Source organism: Diadema antillarum, unplaced genomic scaffold, assembly GCF_040938485.1.
Source record: "Diadema antillarum isolate AM-2024a unplaced genomic scaffold, OU_Dant_1.0 scf00000024, whole genome shotgun sequence".
Taxonomy (NCBI): Eukaryota; Metazoa; Echinodermata; class Echinoidea; order Diadematoida; family Diadematidae; genus Diadema; species Diadema antillarum.
The window spans coordinates 1,064,955-1,087,064 of record NW_027270913.1 but is presented as its reverse complement, the minus strand read 5'-3'; the positions used below and the strand labels follow the sequence as shown (position 1 = coordinate 1,087,064).

The window sequence follows — 22,110 nt, the reverse complement described above, 5'->3', positions numbered from 1 at the left end:
AAGAGAGAGAAAAAAAATGAAACCCGGAAGTGGCACCAGAAATTTTAGTTGCGCCCCCCTTTACAGAATTCCCGGATCCGCCCCTGTAGAATCGAGTGTGAGCATTGGGTTATATACGTAAATAAGAAGGCTGTGGATTTGTAATCAGAAGGACTGGGGTTCATGCCTAGACATGTTGTTTTGTCCACAATGTTCCATGAACGAGGTGCACTTATACCCATGATCTCCCTCTTGACCCACGTGTATAAATGGGTACACCTGCCAACGATACGGTATAACAGGGACAGGGCTTTGTTATAGGAGAGCATTACTTATATTGAATAGGCTACGCTGGGAGAATAAAACTATATTCAACCCGGTAGTATTCACAGTTGTACTATGCTTCACAGTTGTTATAATCAACATTTTGAAGAAAAAAAGCACAGAAAAACCTTCATAACAGAGTATTTTTGTATGGCTTGCTTACATTGGTATATAAGAATGTGGTATTGTGGAATTGTTTTATCATTTTGTATCATAATATAAGCAGGATATATTCGTTGTATACAGCCGGCTTCCTCTTAAAGTGCCTTTGCTTTGTTTTGTATATTCCCAACAGCATCAGGTATATGTACATTACAAAACTTTGTCATTCTGTCTTGAATCTGTATGATTTGAATAGAGCGTAAACGCTTAAAGATTAATTGATTAAGAAACGCTTGTACTTTTGAACTTTTTAAAATAAAAGATGCATTGAGGGGAAGAACATAATATATTTTGATATCTGTAATCACGTCCAAAATAGTTGTCGGGAAAAGTGTGGTTTTCGAAGAATAAAATGTACGATAAAACGGGACGTAATATTTGTGTTTACCCCCTGTCCTGTGTGAACGCTGGTAGGACTACAGACGTGACGTTTGAGCGCAGGTATTTGCGCTAAAGCGCATTTGCTTCATTTAAAGTGATTTCGTTATCATTTCGTGACGAAATGGATCATTTTGTCAACGAAATGACTGATTCGTGACGATGACGAAATGGCCATTTCGTCGACGAAATTACTGATTTCGTAATGAAATCGACCGTGAGACACTTGGCGCCCCATAGAGCTTATCCTCGATGTTAAGAATCACCGTTGGAACATTACCACTATAATCCCCTTACCGTTAATCCATTCATCAGTGAGTTAGTAGTAAGCCTCATTACAATGGGTTTAGCACATCAGCGTTTGTAGGTCCCATGCACGTCAAATTCAAACAATGCATACATGAGGGTATCACAGTATAGATGTGTACATACACTCATGTAAGACTACATTTCTGCAGTTTTTGTTTCATCCTCTCTTGATTGTGTACACATTAACTGACGCAAATGCTTATCCACTCAAACACACTATGAATGTACGTGTACTTCGTACTTCTTCACACATACACCACACACACACACACACACACACACACACACACACACACACATCTATGTATGTAGGCCTACATAATATAAACGTGTATATTATATACTGTAAATATATGTATGTAGGCCTATATATATATATATATATATATATATATATATATATATATATATATATATATCATGATGATGATGAAACATTATTTAGTGCCATTTATCTCTAGAAACATTCAAACGTTCTACAGAGTATAATTATACATATAGAATACAGTGTATGTACATTATATACACAATGCATGACCGCTTTTGCTTTCGTGGTTGTTCAAATTTGTACCACGTGGCATTCACTAAATTCGTTACAGTTCACTATCATACTGTTTTTATTCATGTTATGAATACATTGTAGAGTATAACTATGCGTTTTCATACAACATTCTAGCCAATACCCCGAATGCATAATCTAAGTTCCGACGAACTCGGTTGAAATAAAGCTGCACTTGGGCTTGTCACGATTTAGCACTTATTACTCATCTTATCATATATTCAATTAAGATTGGGTATTACACTTGTACAATGTGTATTCAAAATGCGTATAAATTTTGTCTGAATATCATATTATGTATATGTGCATATGTGTGTATTCATACAAACATACCTTTCATATACCTGCATAATATACATCAACTCAAAACATCATGTGACACTATCATCATTCTTATATTTGACATTGACGTATTTAATCGATTCATCACACAGCGTTTTACACTGCAGTGCAAATGTTATATACAATTGCGATTCGCCACATTGAAACAGCCTCCGTGAGTACTAAAATATGACAATATAAACATTTAAAAATAAGAACATTTTACAGGTCTGCACACACTTCACATGTCTTTTGTGAATATGTACATTATACATTATTAAGACTGACCCTGTATGCGACATACAATTAGTGGGAGCTTCGTCTCCAATTGATATTGACATTGCGTCCATTATTAAGGGTATTTATTTTTTCAGGTACAATCCATAACATCCCAGATGTATTGTGGGCCAAAAACCCAACAGAAAGACATGTTTTGCACATAAAAATTTCTTTATCTAGGCCTATAAGGGTTTCCCCTGGATCTACGAAACAGTGTCCGCCATACATTAGCCCAAGATGACCTGAAACATAACACGTGATTAATGTGGCGCACCATAGCACAGATACACAGCTTTCGGAAAATATATTGCTGTTTTTTTTTTATATCAATCACATTAACATACAATGTGTTTACCTCCTCTAGCACTGTATCAAATACAGGCGCTCTTGGTTAGCTTTCCTCGCTGAATGTGGATTCGCCCTTTGACCTAAGCGGCTTATGATTGAAATATGCAACAAAGCGCTTTTTTTGTTTTGATTATTTGCGTTTGGAGAGAAATTTACACATAGCGCCTTCACTTATAACGCCTACTGGACAGCCGGTATATTGTGGACACCAGTATGTCACGCATCATTTACAGTCTGCGTCGTGACCATGAGTCACTGTGATTTAATCCCACCATCCTTCTTATTCATCGATCAATCCAGTGTGCCAAGAGACAAAGGATATGATTTGATTTTATACAAAGCTAAATCTTGCGCATTCCCTCTTTATGGCAGCATACCTCTCCTCACTATTACTGCATAGTGAACTTTGGTCTTCGGACGCAGAACTTCTCAGATGTAGTCTCAGCGTGGAAATTTCACGCGAGTATCTCATTAAGAGTACCCGTATCCAATACCTCATGTTTGTAATGGGGACACGACATTTAATCCTCTGTGTCAAGTGCTCCGGACTTAGTTTCTCCGATGACTTGTTAGGGTTAGGGTTGTGATAGGGTTTGGGTTTAGTTTGATGTAAGGAATAGCATTAGGGTAAGGGTTACGTTTGTAAGTAGGTTTCATGTTTGGAGAAGCGTGCGGATATTTCATAGGAACAATTCTGGTAGGAGCTAATGTCATGGTAACCGTTCGTAGGGGGAACACAAATTAATTCAAAAACTAGAAAGCCCAAAACTTTTCAGTGCAAACAGACCTACAGACATCATTCGAGTTGTATTTCGTTCAAATAATAATTTCTTGGCAAAATTATTTTGACATCACATCATGAACATACATCGAGCGAACATTGACACTTTAACAGCAGGGTACAATGTAATAAATAAGTAAGAATATGATACCATTTTTCTTTCTTACACATGCATTGTTTGGATGAAAATGGCATCAAAATAATATATAATATGTGAAAAAAGACAATCCTTGGTTAGCAGGGAGACTTTCGACTTTACTGTAAAAAACTTCAACTTCAGCCATACGACAATTGCCACAAGCTGACCAATAGTTGAATGGTTGCGATGGCAATTTTTACAATATTGCACGGTGAGGCTATTGGGGCGCTTTCGATTTGCACGACCGAAGTGATTACGGGCGAATAATTCACAGATCGAGGGGCGCGCTCACAAAAGTCTCAGTCTCCCAGAAAACTTACTTTCTGTCCTGTGACGGTGCCCAATGTCTTGATGAAAATAGTAAACACTGTCTTGACGAGAGTGTCGGTTCTTACCACAACGCAATGTTACGCTGTATGCGGTCAGCTTGACACAAGCACAGATGATTTTTGTGCCAACTTTAAGTAGCAGGTTATGTCAGTTGTGCAAATCGAAAGGTTACTAATGAAAGTACTGACTAAATAAGGGGACTATAAACTTTGTCAATGCATCGCCATGGCAAAGTAATATGAAACCATGCTAAGCTTTTGGAACACATAGTACTATGAATATGCATGAATCATATCCAATGAAGTGTACAGGGTCGACACATATCACATAGCCTATATTTTTGACTGCTATTTTGGAGGGTATCTCAGCAATACATTTCTTGTAATGTTTCAGCCTTTCAGGTGTGCGGTCACATCATAGTATACCTATTGTAATTCATATTTATAAATAATGTGCAAAGTGAGATATGAACCGGAAATATTCTTTAATTCTATCATATCTAGGACTTTAGATGCTCTTATTGACAGTGAAAAATTATTACAAAATCCATTTTAATCTGTTTGTACAATGCTTTTAAAAGAAAATATATCAGTACTGTTCCTAAGTGACGATATTCGAGACCACTGCAGCAGATACAACTTTTTAGAGAACATGGAGTCATGCGATCATACATTCATGACTGGAAGGTGCAGAGTAGTGCATTTACGTCGTGAAGATTATGAGCCACATATTAAATTCGTGTTTGTGATCATGTGCATGGTGTTGGGGAAATACCCGTATAATTTCCTACTTGATATTAATCAAATCGATGAAGAATCCGCCTCCAATCGCCGCGTAAGACCGTCCCAAGCTGTTGGCTCCTATATTCTCAATCTATCACCTTTCAGGCAATGGTGTCACTCACGGGCCCTTCGTTGTGGAACACAGCATAAAGAAAAGATCGAGGGGCATGCCCATCCGGCTCCTCCCGAGCAGGCGTTTCCATGGGAACGAGGCCTGGTCCGGTGGTGTTGCCGCTCCCCGCGTTTAAAGTACCTCCCATCGAAGTCCCGTTCTTCTCGTGTACTTCCCATGAATGTAACCTGTCCGCAGGTAGTAAAGGGCCCCATGAATCCCTGGGCCTTGTGATGAGTATCAAACGCTAATTGTAAAACAACAAAAATGTCAAATGCACGTTAGCTTTAAAGCCACTCCATCCCAATCCACCTACACACATAGACTAGTCTATAATAGCACACCATCCAACCACAGTACGAACTAGGTCACATATAAGGAGCAAGTCGCATTTTGTTCAGGTCATGTGAGCAGCCGTCCTGCTGTTTCCATGGGGACGACGTCGGCTTCCGCAGTATCTCTCAGGTGCAATTTCCCGCCCATCGTGGTTCCGTTCTTCTCGTGGACCTGCCAGGAATGTAATCTGTTTTCAGGCAGCATCGGACCCCACGACTCCTTCGGTCTGGCGATCAGAGCTAGGCGCTGATGAGACAAAAATCACAAGGTGTTAGTGACACCGACACCGAGAAATCGATTCGATATAGTGCAAATCCAGGAGATATCTCCGACATTTCGATGTGAATAATCAGCACATGCACAAAGATATGATACTTTAGTAGTAGTTTATCATGAGCGCGTTACTGATTCAAAATTTTGAAGGTTCAGTGCTCAAATCGCACACGCGTGCAAACAAGTGATAAGAATATATTGAATTTAGGTGATGCCATGCGAGTTATGACAAAAAGTATCCCGCTCTCGCTATGCATTTCGACAAATAATTCGTAAAAACTATCAGCAAAAACTATTAATGGCACACTCAACCAATTAAAATTGTGTTTTTCACTGTTACTTTTCTCAGTTAATGGTGCGCGTTCAAACACTGGTCAGTATTTTGTTAACCTTTACAAAAGTGCGAGTTAAAGACAGCAACAACAGCTTTTAAAGGAGGATTATGATCCTTTTTTCTGAGAAGGTGCTGATTATATCATTGTTATTTTCACTCCGATTTTCATTTAGATCATGATATTCTTTTCCTCTGAGTCACTCATCATGGATTTGCTCACACGAATCTGGAAAAGTGAAAATATGACATGCAGACATTCCACAATACGTGACATGACAATGTTAAGACAAAATAAAAAAACATGGACGTCAAACACATCAACTGGAGCTACTATGATTATCTTTCTTTATCTATGTAGAGTTAGTAAATAGTAGTAGAGTTAGTAAATAGTAGCAGAGTTAGTAAGTAAAGCAGTAAGTCACATCAACGGACAGGAATGGTCTAGATATTATGAATATCAGTTGGTCACAAAGTGACTTGAGAAAGTCACACAGAAAATCAGATTAACTTCAAAAACAGCTTATGCGACTCTCAAGCTAAATCACTGACATAACACATTTGACGGCTTCGTCCATGCTTTTTGTACAGCAATATCAAAGCTGGTGCCACCACCCAATCAAAGCCCAAAGCCACAATCGCACTGTATCGAACCCCAGAGCGAGATGCCAGCACACCCCACAATGCCATTTAATTAAACCACAATCGAGTGCCAACACATCACATCACATCACATCACATCACATCACATCACATCACATCACATCACATCACATCACATCACATCACATCACATCACATCACATCACATCACATCACATCACATCACATCACATCACATCACATCACATCACATCACATCACATCACATCACATCACATCACATTACATCACATCACATCACATCACATCAAACACGTCTTAACCATGACCCCGTCCAATTGCAGTTCCATTCAACTCCAGCCCACGATGTCATTCGCACAAGCCCACCACCCCATTCCGACATGATACTGACTTCAAATAAAACCCCGGTCTATCATCACGGCAAACCGTGACACCACCACCCCACTACACTCGGCCACCTTTCGGTAACACTCTATATACCTGAAGGAGAGCTCTGGGTGTGAGGAATTCAGCCGTCGGGACCCCAGGCTTTTGGAAGAAGAAGTCGAAGATCCAGAAGGCGGGAAAACAAAGGAGCGCAGACAGCATCATAAGGTAGCCAATGGCCGTCGCCCATCCCGGGAAGGGTTTCCCGTTGTACGTCGGCTGTTCGTACGTTGCCCAGTGACATATCAACACCACCTGATTGGGTCGTGAAAGAGAGGAAAAACATGCCACAAAACTTAAAGTACAGTGATTTATGATCAAGGCAAACATATGACGGCTAAATTTCTCTACGCTGAAAAAAAAAAAAAAAAAAGTGTTGAGTTTAACATCATGGATGTTAAATCTAACACCGATCAAGTGTCAATGAATAGAGGATCACACCGACAGGTGAAGAAAGTAGAGTTGTGATGGTGTTGAAAAGTGTTCACCTGGCACTTTGTGGTGTTAAGTTGACACTGTAGCATGTGATATTTTTGACACTACGGTAATATCAATTCTTCAATGACACTACAGGGTTTTGATTTGATATTTCCTAGTGTTTTTTTCTCCTCAAAGAAATTTTATTAGCAAATTAGAAAAAGTACAATAATAGGGTCAGAAAAGGAAGAAGAAGAAAAAGAAGTAAAAGAAGATGTAGTAGTTGTAGCAGTATTAAAGTAATAGTGTTTTTTTTTTCCAGTCGCTAGTAAAACAGGTCGAGTTGTATCAGAATAAATGATAGCAATGAAGTCGAAGTAGTTAGTCATGGTAGCCGTGGCTGAAAAAAAAAAGAAGAAGCTGTTATTGAGGATACATGTGGTAGGTGTTAGTAGAGTTATATTCATAGACTTAAGTAGTTTCGGTGGCACAAGTAATAACCAGTCCCGGTGACTATAGCTATTGATATATCGGCCAGACTTACCCCAAGGGTCAGCGGAGTTACCAGCACCCACATAATAGGCCAGTAGTAAAAGTGAATGTGATCTACAATCACAGAGCCGATCATAGCCCTGATGTCGTTGAGGAAACGTTTGTAGCCGTAGACCAAACTGATGATGGAGGAGAAGAGGATGCCGGCCACGATGGGGACAAAGCTGACGGCGTAGTGGTTGAAAAGCGACATCCAGTAGCCACCGGCCTGAAAGAAACGATTTTCCGAGTTAGAAGATCGGTAATATATACCTCCATTCCAAAGATTCTTTTTTTTCCTCATCGGTCACTCGTCGGAAGAAAAGTTTACTGCTTCTGGCCAACCATTGATGTGTATCGGATCGCAGTCTGATGAACCCGACTTGTGCTGGCCAGTGTCAGTGTCAGACATGTCGCGTGTGATCCTCATCGGACGATCTTGCCTCATCGGATCACATCTGGCGTGCCTGGCACTGACCCGACAGTCGACCAGCACAAGTCGGATTCATCAGACTGCAATCCGATGCACTTAGGTGAGTGGTCTGAAGCTATAAACTTTGCTTGCGACAAGTGACCGATGAGAGAAAATCTCTGAGGAATGGGGGTACTACATCACAACTACCTCAACACCGCCAAGTTTTATTAAATCGTTTGCTAATGAAATATTACGAAATCATATCAATTGATTCCTTATCACTCCGCTTTGCTCGAATGTCATATAATTTTAACCCTAACTTACCTGAGGGGGGGGGGGCATAATGCCCCCCCCCCCCCCGACGAATTCCGCGACCATTCCACCGCGCAAAATTTTTTCACCGCGCCGCTCGCTGACTTTTTACTTTCAAGTCTCGCGCAACTTTTGAGACCAAATTTGTCGCGCCCGGGCATACCGTTCCGAAGCCACGCCCCTTCAAAAAATTTTCGTCAACCCCAAAATTGCTCAAAAACGTGATTTTGTGTACAAAGTCAATACAAATTGTGTTTTTTTCAAATAATTCATATAAAGATTCATATTTTTTATTCTAATGGCTGAAATAGATTTATTTTAGTATAATTATGCTTCTAAAGATGTGTATGACAAATTCTGCTGAAAAAAACAACAAAAACAAAAGTTCGAAAAAACAAACAAATACATAAAAATGATAAAACAATAAAAAACATAAGAACTTAATTTTGATACTGAATTTTTTTTACGCACAAATGTTCAGAATGTCACTAGGAATATTTACACCAAAATCAGCATTCCATAAGCTTTTATAAGCCAATTACAGACGAAAATTAGGTTTTTTTGCATATATTTGCATAATCAATTCATCTAAAATAGAAAATGCAATTTTTTTGAAAATTTAACTTAATAGTCTTGTAGATTACATCCGGCTTTATGTTCATGCAAAATTTTGCGGCGATCGCGCGATCAACGGCCGAGATCTGAAGGGGGGGGGGGGCCATAATGCCCCCCCCCCCCAGGAATTCAAGCTTGCTAAATAGCCCAGGTAAGTTAGGGTTAAGATGACAGCAGTAACCCTTAAGAAATCATTACATTTGACATTACTGAACAGTCAGATTAAGAAATGAGCAGCCTTCATAAGTTTAAGTGTACCCAACCGTACATTAAGTTCGACAAACTACTGTATATTAATTAGAAGAGTACAGTTACATCTGTAGCAATGTAAAATGATTCCTCATTTTGATTTACAAAATACCTGCAGTTCTTAACAGAAAGATCTAACCATAGCTGGGAGAAATGTGGGAACGTTCAAATCTTTAATTCTCTTATTGGAGTGATGTGATATATTCCATACGCGGAAGAGCGAAAGATTCGGGTGTACTAACATCATCCCAACCCCAGTAATTTGCAAACATATTTCATATCAGCATGATAAGAAATTATTCAGTAACGAATTCTTTGAACATGCAGACGATTCTTCGTCGGATGGCAGACTCACATTGGAGACAAACGGTAGGCCCAAAAGGAACATAAAGAAGCACAGAGCACCCGTAACTTGAGTTCGGAGCGGTCGCAACCGTTCCGGAAACTGGTCGACGATGACGGAAACGATTATTTCCACTCCCACGAACTGGAGAACAAAAGAGACAGATTTATTGAGTATGCTGACAAATTCATTGCCTTATATTAAATATATATATATATATATTTATATATATATATATATACATTTAAGATAAGATGCAGGTGCATATAAGGATACTAAAACTAACTTTATGATATGTCATGACTAATATTTCTATCGTTTAACCATACTTTCGAGTTTTAGTCTAGGCATGTCACTGAACCCATTGGCGGTCTCGTGCAAAATATATGAAGACTTCAGATGTTGGCAGGAAACGGGTTAATGATTTGCCCTTGACCCGACAAACAAGGTGATCCCTTCCTTCACTGAATCAACATACAAGAATTATTTGTTGTAACTTAATTGGGGAACGGAAGAGAAAGAGAGAGAAAAAATCTCGTCCTTTACAAAGTGTCATGATCGATCTGAAGAACAAGAGGAAAAATTTGAGCTCTTGTAAGGTTTGTGTGGCTGGTTGAGCGTCATGTTGCACATAAGTAATATAACTATAAAATACAGCGGGGGAATCTCACATATTATATATCACAATATTATACTTCGGTTGACCATTCAGAGACTGCCACACTCCATGATTTGATATACTCAAATATGTCAAATCAAGTATATCAAATCAATACCTATATTATTGCAACTCTGCTCTCAATCCGAAGGAAATAAATCTTTCTTTTTTTTTAATAGAGGAAAATTTCATAAGACTTTTGATCATATGACTTTGGGACAAACGTTTGAACTTAGGTTTAGTAATTATTGACCAGTTTCGAGCAACTAGACCCCGAAAGTCGTTTTGGCTTATTTCCATTTGAACAGGCGCATAATACATGTCACACCGTCCTTCAAAAACTATTGGATGGAAAATTATAACACAGTGCTTTAGAGCGCGGTATCTTTCTGCACAAGAAATGTAGGATTCCGCGATGCTGTGGAGAAAACGCTTACCTGACTGTCGACAGCTAAAAGAATCAGCATAAAGAAGAACATCAAAGACCAGAACGGAGCTCCGGGAAGCTTGGTCAACGCCTCGGGACAAGCAACGAAGACCAGCCCAAAACCTGACAAATCTGACAGGAGCAAAATATAATTTACCTTTTGGAAGGCATCTACAATCACTTAATGTCATACCATTTCATTGGCTCCTATCATACGCATTAACGTTCTGTTTATATCAGACTTACACTTATTCAGTCAACGGTACTCTCAGGGAAAATTTACCTCTACTCGTTCAATTCATACGTGAATTGTATTCAAATCTTGAAATAAAAATGACTTTTTTACACCTCTCTCAATAAAAAATTCTTCCGCTGCTTTTGCCTACCAGCTCCTACCAACCCCTGCACCCCGAACTTTTCATACAGGCTATGCATAGTTTAGAAACGAACAATTACAAGTACAATTGTACTATCCTGGATAAAGTAATTGATAGGTTTACAGACTGTAGGACATACAACAAATACGTGCTATATGTATATTGGATAAACTCATTTATAAGTTTATAGGCTGTCGGACATACGACTCATTTCTTAACCCTAAAAGGGCGGGGGTTGTATCAACCCCCCCCCCCCCTCGACATTTTTCACCACTATTCCGCCATGTGAAATTTTTTGACCGTTCGCTGACTTTTTACTTTCAAGTCTCGCACATCTTTTGACACCATTTTCGCACGACCTTTTATACATGCCTGTCAGACCGAAAATGGCTCAAAAACGTGATTTGGTGTATAAAGTCTATGCAAATGGAGTTTTCTCACCTTATTCATAAAGATATGATTATTTTCACTTGCATTGGCTGAAATCAATTAATTTCAGCATGATTATGCTTGAAATAGGTTCTGTCACAAATTTTGCGAAAAAATGATAAAAACAAAAGGTTGAAAACAAAGAAATACATAAGAAATTCATAAAACAATAAAACACATAAGAAATTAATTTTGATACCAGATTTTTTCAGGTACATTGTTAGGAAGGTTACAAAGAATGTTATCACCAAAAATTAGGATTCTAGGAGCTTTACTCTCTGATGTACAGCAAAATGTATGATTTTATGCATATATTAGCATAATTAATCAATATAATAAAAATTTCAATTTCCTTTGGTTAAGTTTGGTAGATTACGCCACAGGTAATGCATGTGCCAATTTTCATGGCGATTGCGCGATCGACGGCCGAGATCTCGGGGGAGGGAGTTGAATCAACCCTCTCCCGGCCACAGAACACCCCAAAAAGCCCGGCCTGGTTAGAGTTAAGAAAATGCTTCTTGACTACCCGTCCTCAACCTCTGAACCCTACGAGTACATCAAACCCAAAAGTTTACTTAAATTTCGTGTGTCCCGTTTACAACCCTAATTGGACTCCTTTCATAAGCTGGTACGAGAGATAAGTAAAACAGACTTTTCCTCAAAATAATGAATCTGTCACAGAGATTGTCTTATGACGGAGGAGAAACAATAATATCGACGTTAACTGATACTCTATTCGGACCCCGAAAAAAAATATGTCCGTTATTATCTGGTCAGAAGGGGAGCGTGTTCTCGAATGACACGGGGTTATTTTTTAATTTCTTCCTCTTTTGGGGGAAATCGCTGAGGTGTATGACCGTGTATCATCGTAATCTTTTATGCACGATTATGGTAGACTTTATTCTTCAACCACGCAAAATGTCATGATGTTTGCGGAAGGAATAGATTACCTTTAACGGCTATCAAACATTGCTGTTATTTTTTAAGCACGCGAGGAAAGTATAGAAGAATAAATGTCTGGAGAAAAAAAAAAACCAAAGATTTTGAAATCAATATTAACTGTAATGTTATTCATATCTATGTAGCTGCCTGTCATAATTGTATTATTCATTTTATGTACTATAAATACAATTATGATGTGTCATTTATATGTACCTGAATGCTGATAAGAGAATACAATTTGTTTATGAAAAAAAAAACACATTGCTGTTACCATCTTGGGCGAAGTCCTTAACTGTCTTGCCGAGTTTGAACGCCATGTGACCTACAATGGCGAAGATCATGAAGCCCGAGACGAAACTCGTCACGCAGTTGATGATCGCCACAAACAAGGAATTACTGCAATCAGAACAAAACAGCGCAGAAACAGCAATGACAATAGCGGCAATACAGAAATGTGTAGGCGCTTTACACCACTGAAGATGCACATTTAACTTACTGTACAACCCCACCATGCTTCTTAAAATTCCGACTTCCGGTTGCAAGACTAGAGGGATTTTAGGAAGAATATGCCGCGACATGGTCGTTGGAAAGTGTTCTTACTTCATGTTTTCTCCTAGCGGAGTCCCGTCATTATTCCCCTGCATATCAGCTTTGAATGTCGCACCACAAAACCCCGATGCCATGCACGGCATGTTGTGGAATACCTGTTTTCATTTCCTGTAACGCTACAGATCACTAAAGAATAGACAGAGCAAACTACAGATTATCTACTATCAGTCCTGGGGGGCGTTTCATCAACGAGTTCGTCGGAGTTTTCACCGACGAATTTGCTATCAGCCAATCAGACCAAGGATTTCATTAGCTTTTAACAGTTGTCAGTGTAAATCCTTGTGTCTGATTGGCTGATAGCAAATTCGTCGGTGAAAACCCCCGACGAACTCGTTGATGAAACGCCCCCCAGATTCAATATCTCCGATGACAATTCGTTAATTTAGGCCATGGGGTGAGCTGGTTTTTTCACTTGTTTCGTTCCGACAACTGCGGCACTAAAATTTCTCCACAGCTACGTGTAAACAAATAACCAAAAAGGCTACAGGAAAAAGTTCGACACAAACCCTCCTGCAGTATTTTGGTAATTTAGGGGGAAACAGTGAACTTTTTTGTCACTGAGGAGCTGAATATGTACACTTTGCCGTGTACGATATTCATTCGCGAACGATCATGTGATGTATGTTATCCAATCCGAATCGAGAATTATTGTTTACGAGTCAAAATGGCCGCCCCCTGTGAGCCTGTCGACGCGTCTACGTCGTCTGCACAGCCGAAACTTATTATGCGTTATTATGCATGTAACATCGATGAAGTTTGAAAATTTCACGGCTATGACAAACCGAAGATAGACGAAACCTATTTTGTGTGCCAAAGAGTGGATCAAATTGAGTGGGGGAGACCGTGAAATCGCAGACCAGAACGAAGTGATTCAGCTGCTCAGGGGGACTGACTGCAACCTACGTAGTAGGATAATTTACAGGTTAGTTTACGTGCGTACAGTCGAGTCGTAGCAGTCGACACTGCAGTGCAGTCTCACTCATAATGTTAATGACCATGATGACTACAAGTACAATTGTACAACGTTTAATAGCTATGTTATGAACGTTGCTTGTGTAAATCTTCATGTTATAATGGGCGCTAATGCAGTAGCTTAGCCGTTAGCGTGTCTGTTACTTAGATAAATTATCTTGAATTTCACCTTGGCATGGCATAGCGCCGTTATAATGTCGCCTAGATGTAATTTTACATGTTGTTCTATGTAACAGTTACAGCCCAGGTTAGGTTGATGTAGCTGATCGGTGATATTGTTTTGTAAAAGTCTTGACACACAGGACTGGATTGAAAAAGGTCTAAACTGCATGTAAATTTATATTTTCATAATCATGGCCATGGAGTATTAATATTAAAAATCCATCCTGTTTCTCTCACCCCGAAATTGGCGAATCCTCCCTCAAAACACACATTTAGCATCTCATTAAATTAACTTATTAATATTTGATATAAATAGATCTAAAAGACCAACAATGACAATAACATAATTGCAACAATTAAACTCCCTAAAACATATGATTACCATTATGTTGTGCCAAACTATAAAGCAGTGGGTGGTGGTGATAGTGAAAGGCCAAGGATTACTAGTATTAATGATGATAAGGCAGTTGTATTCATAATTATGATAATTGATATTGCATGTGATCAGGTGCTGAAAGCTGTAGATGTAATTTAAAATCAGTAATTGCACTACAAGTACAAGTTGAAGTAGTTGATGATGACAATGATCATGAGGTGTTAATGATTACCTGGCATAGTACTAGGGCCTGTGTATTAAGATTCAAATATTGGCAGTCAATAGTCTACCGTACATTTAATGATATATTGAGTGTAATGTTCAACCCCTCCCTCTAGCATTTAGCCTTTTTTCCCCCTAACAAAATCCAACGGCTAATCATTGCTGTTCATTTCTCCATTGTATTAAATAGGATTCCATGAAACGTGCTACAAGAGGATTATAGATAGCAAACGCCTGAATCTCGCTAGGAAACGAAAGCTGAAGGAGGAGCCTGGTCCGTCAGCAGGAGCATCTGTTTCCTCCCCTAAGACGTTCACATCAAGATCAAGATTTTCTTCTGGAAGCTCTTCAGGTTCTGCTGTGTTGACTGTGAAATGCATCATTTGCAACAGAGTCAACCTGCTCATTACTTGCCAAGGGAAATAGGTTAATATGATTGATATTGAAGCATGAAAACATTGTCATGTTATAGTTGTCCTTGATAAAATGGAGCAATATATAGGCCTATGCACCACTGAAACATTCACACACATACACAAAGAACTTCAGTGCAAAGTTCAGAAACAACAGAATGTACTGTATATGCACCAATGCTTTGGTCAATGTGATTGATATTCAAGAATTGACATCTTACCAAAGTTGTGCATGATAAAATGTCTTTGTAATACAGATTGCTTCCTGTATTTTGAATGCCAATGTTTATGCAACATGTTTTGACTCCTTGCCTCAGTATGTGATTGTTCGCCCTTTAGCAAACATTTCTGCCCACTATTATGATTTGATTAGGGTTGAATTATTCTAAGAACAAAGATGTTTTCCTAAGTGTGTTTTTTTTTTCATAAAACTGAATGACTACGATTAAAATTTGTTTCTCCCACTCTGGGGAAAAAAATATGTAACTATTATTAATACTGAAACAGAATGTTCATGTAGAAAGGTCAGTACAATGTAGGTGTGAGTACAAAATCAGTTTGCTAAAACTAATACACACCAGCCAAATGAAAATTGTGCATAAGTTGAGTCAGGTTTGCACAGATCCTCTGATATTGGATGTTAATTGCAATGTTATCATAATTTTTAATGCCAAACCTGTTTTATTCTCTCCAAGATTTTCAGGTACACATTGCCTCCAATGCAGAATCCAACAGTTTTCACTCATGAATGGGTAAACTATAATTTTGCCTTTATTTCATATATTGGCATTTTTCAAAACTTTTACACCCTTTCAAGGATATTTGGACCATGGAATGTTCCAGGAAATTTATTAAAACTAGAAAATTTGACTGATTATCATTTTGAGCTATCTGACATGAAAGGAGGTAGTGTCCCACCATGTTGTAACCTAATGATAGCAATGAAAACTTCAGGAAATTTTATGAAGATTAAATTTTCTAGTGCTAAAGTAATGTATAATATTTCATGAACAACGTGATTGCTATGTGATCTAAGTATATTAAAGCTTCTTAAGAAGAAGAAGAAGAAGAAAAGAAAAACATGTTTACTGATAAACAATATGATCTGTTTAATAGTAATGTCTCATGTGTGTAAATGAGTTTGTATGTGTGCGTGTGAGTGTATATAATATGTCAGCGTTTTTATGCACCTGTGTATGTGTAATGCACTGATCAGTACATGTATTATGTCATTGTGTGTGTTCATGTTTATGATAATCTTTTTTATGATGCTGATGTGATAAATGGCCAAGGCATGTAGAATTACACTTGGGTATATTGAATCTTCATAACTATGTGTGTGCGTATGTGTGTGTGCATGTGAGGGTGTGTGTGTGTGTACAATAAGATTCTCCCACATGCACGCGGACACACACACAAACAAACACACTGATTTTTTTCTTTTTTTTTGCCTTGAATGATTAGTCATTTGATTAATAACATGTCTTTGAACAGAATATAAGGCATTTGCCTTGACCAGCTGACGGTCAGTCAGTGCTCTCTCTCATATGGTGTTGAACCACTTTGCTCTTGTCCTCCTTTGCATAGCCAGCATCAGGAAAAGCTGAAACATGAGATATAATGCAACTATTAAACCAAAACTTCACTTTTTTTCTAGGTATATGGCTAAAAGCAGTGCTTTACAAATGTGTATATGCATTTCAGCTTAGAAACACTATGGGAACTATACTGCGGCTAGCAGCCCCATACGCATAACTGCGGCTAGCAGCCCCATACGCATAACTGCGGCCAGCAGCCCCATACGCATAGCGTCATGGGGCTGTGAACTGTAGCATACAGGATCATGACGGATATTTTATCGCGGACAAATATCAACTTAAAATCGGGAAAAAATCTTCAATTTGAAGACTTATTAATAAATTTGAAGTATTGATAACAGAGTTCGTGCAAGGTTTGCTTCTGCAAATAGTTCCTTTCTGTTCAAATTGATGACTAAAATGTGACTCGGTCGAGAGGAAACTGGGAGAGCTACACTGAATTGACGGCCAGCGCATGCACACACAGACATCTAATATCCAGTCAATGGATACGAAATTTGTGCGCAGTGATGTGTGCGCCTGCGCTGACCGTCAATTCAGCGTAGCTCTCCCAGATTCCTCTCGACCTAGTCATATTAAGTCATCAAATCGAACAGAAAATGACTATATGTAGAACCAAACCTTGCACGAACCCTGTTGTCAATACTTCAACCTTACTTGTAAGTCTTCAAATTGAAGAATTTTTGTTCGATTCAAGGTTGACATTTGTCCGCGATACTTCCCTGTCACGATCCTAGATGCTACAATCCGCAGCCCCATTACGATATGTGTATTGGGCTGCTGGTCGCAGTTTATAAAATATGGATTTTCGCAAAAACTGCAGGATATTTCGAGGAGAACTTTTTACAGTACATTTAGGATGTACCAAACATCACATTTCCGCATTCAGAAAGTAGTGCCAGTGTTGCTGGAACGAAACCCATTTTCTAAGCCTCTTTTTCAGCTTCACCCCATGGCCTAATTGTTGAACCTGGGCTTTACTTTAGTAGGCATATACACCTTTTGCCTTTTTTTTTCATCATTAGGAATAAGATGCGACCTGTAGTGAAGAGGATGATAACACACTCGAAGTACAGAATAAGGAATTGTAAGCAATGCTACGAGATAATTTGGCTATACTTACAAATAGCAGTTGCTTCGGAATTTATTGTAAGAGGCAAGGGTGAGAAGCCCGCCTCCACCGGCACCAAGTGAGAAGAAAATCTGAACCGCTGCATCCCGCCATATCTGTATTGAGGTTTGAGGGTGGTGGAGCAGAGTAATACACTGATGAAAATTAAGTTAAGTCGTAAAGCCAGTAACACCTTTGTAATGGCAATTACTATCAATGATGGTAATATTGCAATATTGGGCACTAAACATTGTAGGGCCTACATAGATAGATCTGACGGGTGGATACAGTGTGAACCAATAATGACATAATCTGCTTTCACACCCTGTAAACAGTTTGAAGAGAATATCAACAATCATAACGATAATTATCACAACAGTAATTATATTTTCATTAGTATTAATTCTATCATTGTTAGTATGATTATTATCATTATCACAATTATTATCATTCTCATTATAGTAACATTTCATCGTAACTATTGTCAGATTATCAATAATAATGATAAACGATGATCCTTAATAATTGAAAAAAAAATCATTGGAAATATATCCTCCGTCAAGCGTTAGCGTGTCTCGATGGAAAAAGATTGCGAGGAATTTTTACACTCGTGACGATGGAAATGAAGATCTACCAAAGTTTGGCCCCCAAAGCGGGCAAATATCAACGTTGATACGCACCACTGCGTGGCCAAGGCGACTCCATTCTGGGTATATGTAGTATCTGATGCCTTGGTCGTGACCTGGAAGTGTTACGGCTCGGATAAGGAGTATGAAGAGCACAATGAATGGGAAGATGGCCGTAAAATACACCACCTGTTGGTAAAGAGACAGAGAACCATGATACATCTATTATAATAAACGGGGAGAGTAATTTCTCACTCTACTACTAACAGGGGAAATGTGTATAAATGCAGGGTAAACTGCTACTCTACTACAATTAGAGCTAGTAGGTCCTACCACTACTACTAGTACTACTATTACGTTTTATCGGATCAGTATCTTGTTACGAATACGCACTTATGATAAATAGTGTAAGCATGAATCGGTTCCCGGACAAGCCCCCAATTGTTACATCTTCGAGAAGATGGTGACGATAAACCGCACACGTACCGTTTGTGTGACACACCATAAAACCGCATCACCACCAATCTTTTAGGAGGAAATAACAGTTTCCATTTCTGACATAATCCCCACTTGAAAGATGAGAAAGAGATTTTCTACTTCCTATACCTTTCCAGCAGATTTGACACCCTTGATGAGGCAGAGAAAAATAACAATCCACGCGAAGAGAAGGCACAGTAAGAGCTGCCACACCAATGTTCCTGACTGGTTTATGCTACCGGATTCCTGAAGCACTTGGTGTCTGGAAGAAAAAAAACACACCACAGAGCGGATGCTCATTACACTATATTCTGAATGTAGAGAATTTAATAAATAGGCAGTTATAATCAAATGGGGAAGGACATCGCATGAGGATAAAAAAACAGACAAACTGTTTTTTCAAGCTCACTTGACATCATGTTATGTTATGCTGTACTCCATCAATTATTAATGAGATGCTCTAAAATAGTCAAAACTGTGTGGAACTTATGTACTATAAAATCGTCTTGTTGCTATTTGTAATATGATGATTGTCAAGTCATTTTCACAAGTTACGGAACACATACATTCCCTGGATTGTTACAATGGATTGTTACAATTCTGATCACATACGTCATACTTGAGAAATTTGCCCTACGTCATTTTCGCTTTACTGCATGGACCCATATACCCGAGGTACCTACTTCCAATATTCCTGACTGGGTAGTGCCCTCTGGTGGACAAAGGGGTCCGTATACAGACTGAGGTTAAAAGTCCCCGTGCCCCGGTTAATGCTGATGTTGTAATGCAAGAGCTCGTCTTGCCCCAAGGCTTCAAGCTTTGTGCAGTTCGTGTCGTCCGTCACTATGCCATCGTTTTCTATGCACATGTCGAAGAGTTCGCTGCAGAACTGTGTGTTCCAGGTGTTCTGACAACCAATCCACGGCAAACGACTGGTGAATGAGGCAAAGAAGTAGTAGAAGCAGTAGGCAAGGATGACGTTGTAGAATATAGAAACGTAGAATGCGATGAATAGCTGACCGTACCCAAGACCTAGGAGTGACAAGAGAGTATGCAAAAAGAAACCAAACCATCACACATTCTCATCTTCATTCTAACATATTACATCACTGGGATGACGACATTAGTGAACAAAAGACCTGAGCACGTTTGAAGTTGTGACCACATACTAAGTACAACTTTCGCAAAAAGTTTCGGTTTGATCATGAGAGGAAAATAAGGAAACATAAAGAGTGGGCATTCATACAGGGCATAACGGCATTTTGCGATCTCCGTTGCATTCATCGTTCATAACGAACTGTGTCTTGTAAATGGCTTTTATCAGTTTAGCCATAAGTTTGCACGTAATGAGGGAGGGCTTTTTCTTTTCAGGAGAACAGACTCGGAATATTAAGAGTTTTGGGTGTATCTCCTCCAGCTTTGAGAACAACGAGAAAAATGCAGGACACATTTACGATATATGAAAATCGTGGATTAATTAGGTCATTAAAGGCAGGTATTACATGCATCGCTCTAATTCGGATCTATCACTGATGGTTGACGGTGTTGTTGTTGTGTTTTTTTTTCTCTCTCTCCCTCTCTTTTGAAGATGATAATAGTGTAGTCATCAAGATCGGCTCTTCGTAGTAGATGTCTTGAATATGGATTATGCAAAGATCAGTATTTATGACTTGCCATCAGTGCAGCTTGACGAATGGTAGAATAGACAAATACACAAACATACGAGAGCACACACACACACACACACACAAACGCACACCATGCATTCGAAAGATTTAATGTTGTTGGAAGTTGCTTCATACTAGTCATATTATTGCAATACGCTAAACCACAACGTTGTAACGCCGTTACAACAAAGATGATTACAACGAACATGTTGACAAATTATGCAACTATGTATGATGATAATAATAATAAAGAAAATAATGGCAATAAATAGAGCAAAGGGACAGGAAAAGGTCTTCAGTACCTGATGACGTACTTTCATGACTTTCTATAAATTAACACATTCTTGTCATTACTTGCAGCAACCCGTTAGTGCACGAGGTCAGTGACGTTTAAAGATGGCCTTACAGACAAGGTTCACACATTCAATGCAATAGAGACATGTGATGAATCATAAGACGCGAGGTGTACGATTGTAAGGTGACATGCAAGATCGGCAAGATAAACGAACATACCAACAAACACAAAAAAAGCACATGATTTTGACACGTTACTGATTCAAACAGCTATGAACTAGCAATGACAAAGTCGACAAAGGACTTTAAAATGATAAAAAAGATGGCTCGCCAAATTTGAAGTAGGGCAACCTACATTGTACAACGAATATGAGACGCTCGCTTATTATTACATAATACCTTCGTTTTTCAACATTGCACTTCCCTGCTCTCTTGTGCTTGGTGGTATAATGCGAGGACGGACAGATTAGTGATATTTCAACGTTGCATTGGGATATTTCTTATGATGTATTCTCAGTCTTCTTTGGACAGTGAGTCATCATCATATGACTGAAGAGAAGCAACCACTGCTGGGGGATTCCCTTGTACCGCTGAGACAATGTGGGGAAATTCCCCAAAAGGAAGACTGGCGCTCACCTCTCATGGGTGGGACGGCCCGCCAGACTTTGAGAAGACTGCTGCTGCTGTATTGACCCAGAGCAACCTCCATGAAGTAGAGTGGTAGACCCGCCAGGAATAACATCAGTACGTAGGGTAACAGAAAAGCACCTGTTACAAGCACAGAAAATGAAGTGGTTAACATTTGTTTATCGACACCATTGCTAGGCTTGCCAGTGATTTGAGAATCTTAGTCACGACTAGCATAACTACCGATGATTACTGTCATGACTAAATCTTCACGTCTAGAAACAAAGTAACATTTCTACTACTTACATATTTCGCGATTTAATCACACACTAAAAACGTTTTCTGATTGAGTCATATTTTGGATGACTCACAACTGTTTAAGCAGATTTAGAACAGGCAGCTTGGATGTAATTTGACCTAATAAATAACGCTTCACCGGTAATCTAGT

The 22,110-nt window shown here is 39.0% G+C and overlaps 1 protein-coding gene across 1 annotated transcript in view; it reads right to left on the bottom strand.

The window, feature by feature from the left end:
* Positions 1 to 3,765: 3,765 nt before the first annotated feature.
* The window catches only part of LOC139732338 (sodium- and chloride-dependent glycine transporter 1-like), a 32,330-nt gene continuing 13,985 nt past the window's right edge, over positions 3,766 to 22,110 (bottom strand). The window contains exons 5-15 of the mRNA XM_071643212.1: positions 21,672 to 21,803; positions 19,758 to 20,106; positions 19,204 to 19,336; positions 18,652 to 18,786; positions 17,984 to 18,087; positions 12,780 to 12,904; positions 10,771 to 10,892; positions 9,688 to 9,819; positions 7,755 to 7,970; positions 6,848 to 7,048; positions 3,766 to 5,385 (exon numbers count right to left, since the gene is read on the bottom strand). Coding sequence (XP_071499313.1) covers positions 5,206 to 5,385; positions 6,848 to 7,048; positions 7,755 to 7,970; positions 9,688 to 9,819; positions 10,771 to 10,892; positions 12,780 to 12,904; positions 17,984 to 18,087; positions 18,652 to 18,786; positions 19,204 to 19,336; positions 19,758 to 20,106; positions 21,672 to 21,803 — 1,829 coding nt within the window. The 3' untranslated portion in view covers positions 3,766 to 5,205. The remainder of the gene's footprint in view (positions 5,386 to 6,847; positions 7,049 to 7,754; positions 7,971 to 9,687; positions 9,820 to 10,770; positions 10,893 to 12,779; positions 12,905 to 17,983; positions 18,088 to 18,651; positions 18,787 to 19,203; positions 19,337 to 19,757; positions 20,107 to 21,671; positions 21,804 to 22,110) is intronic.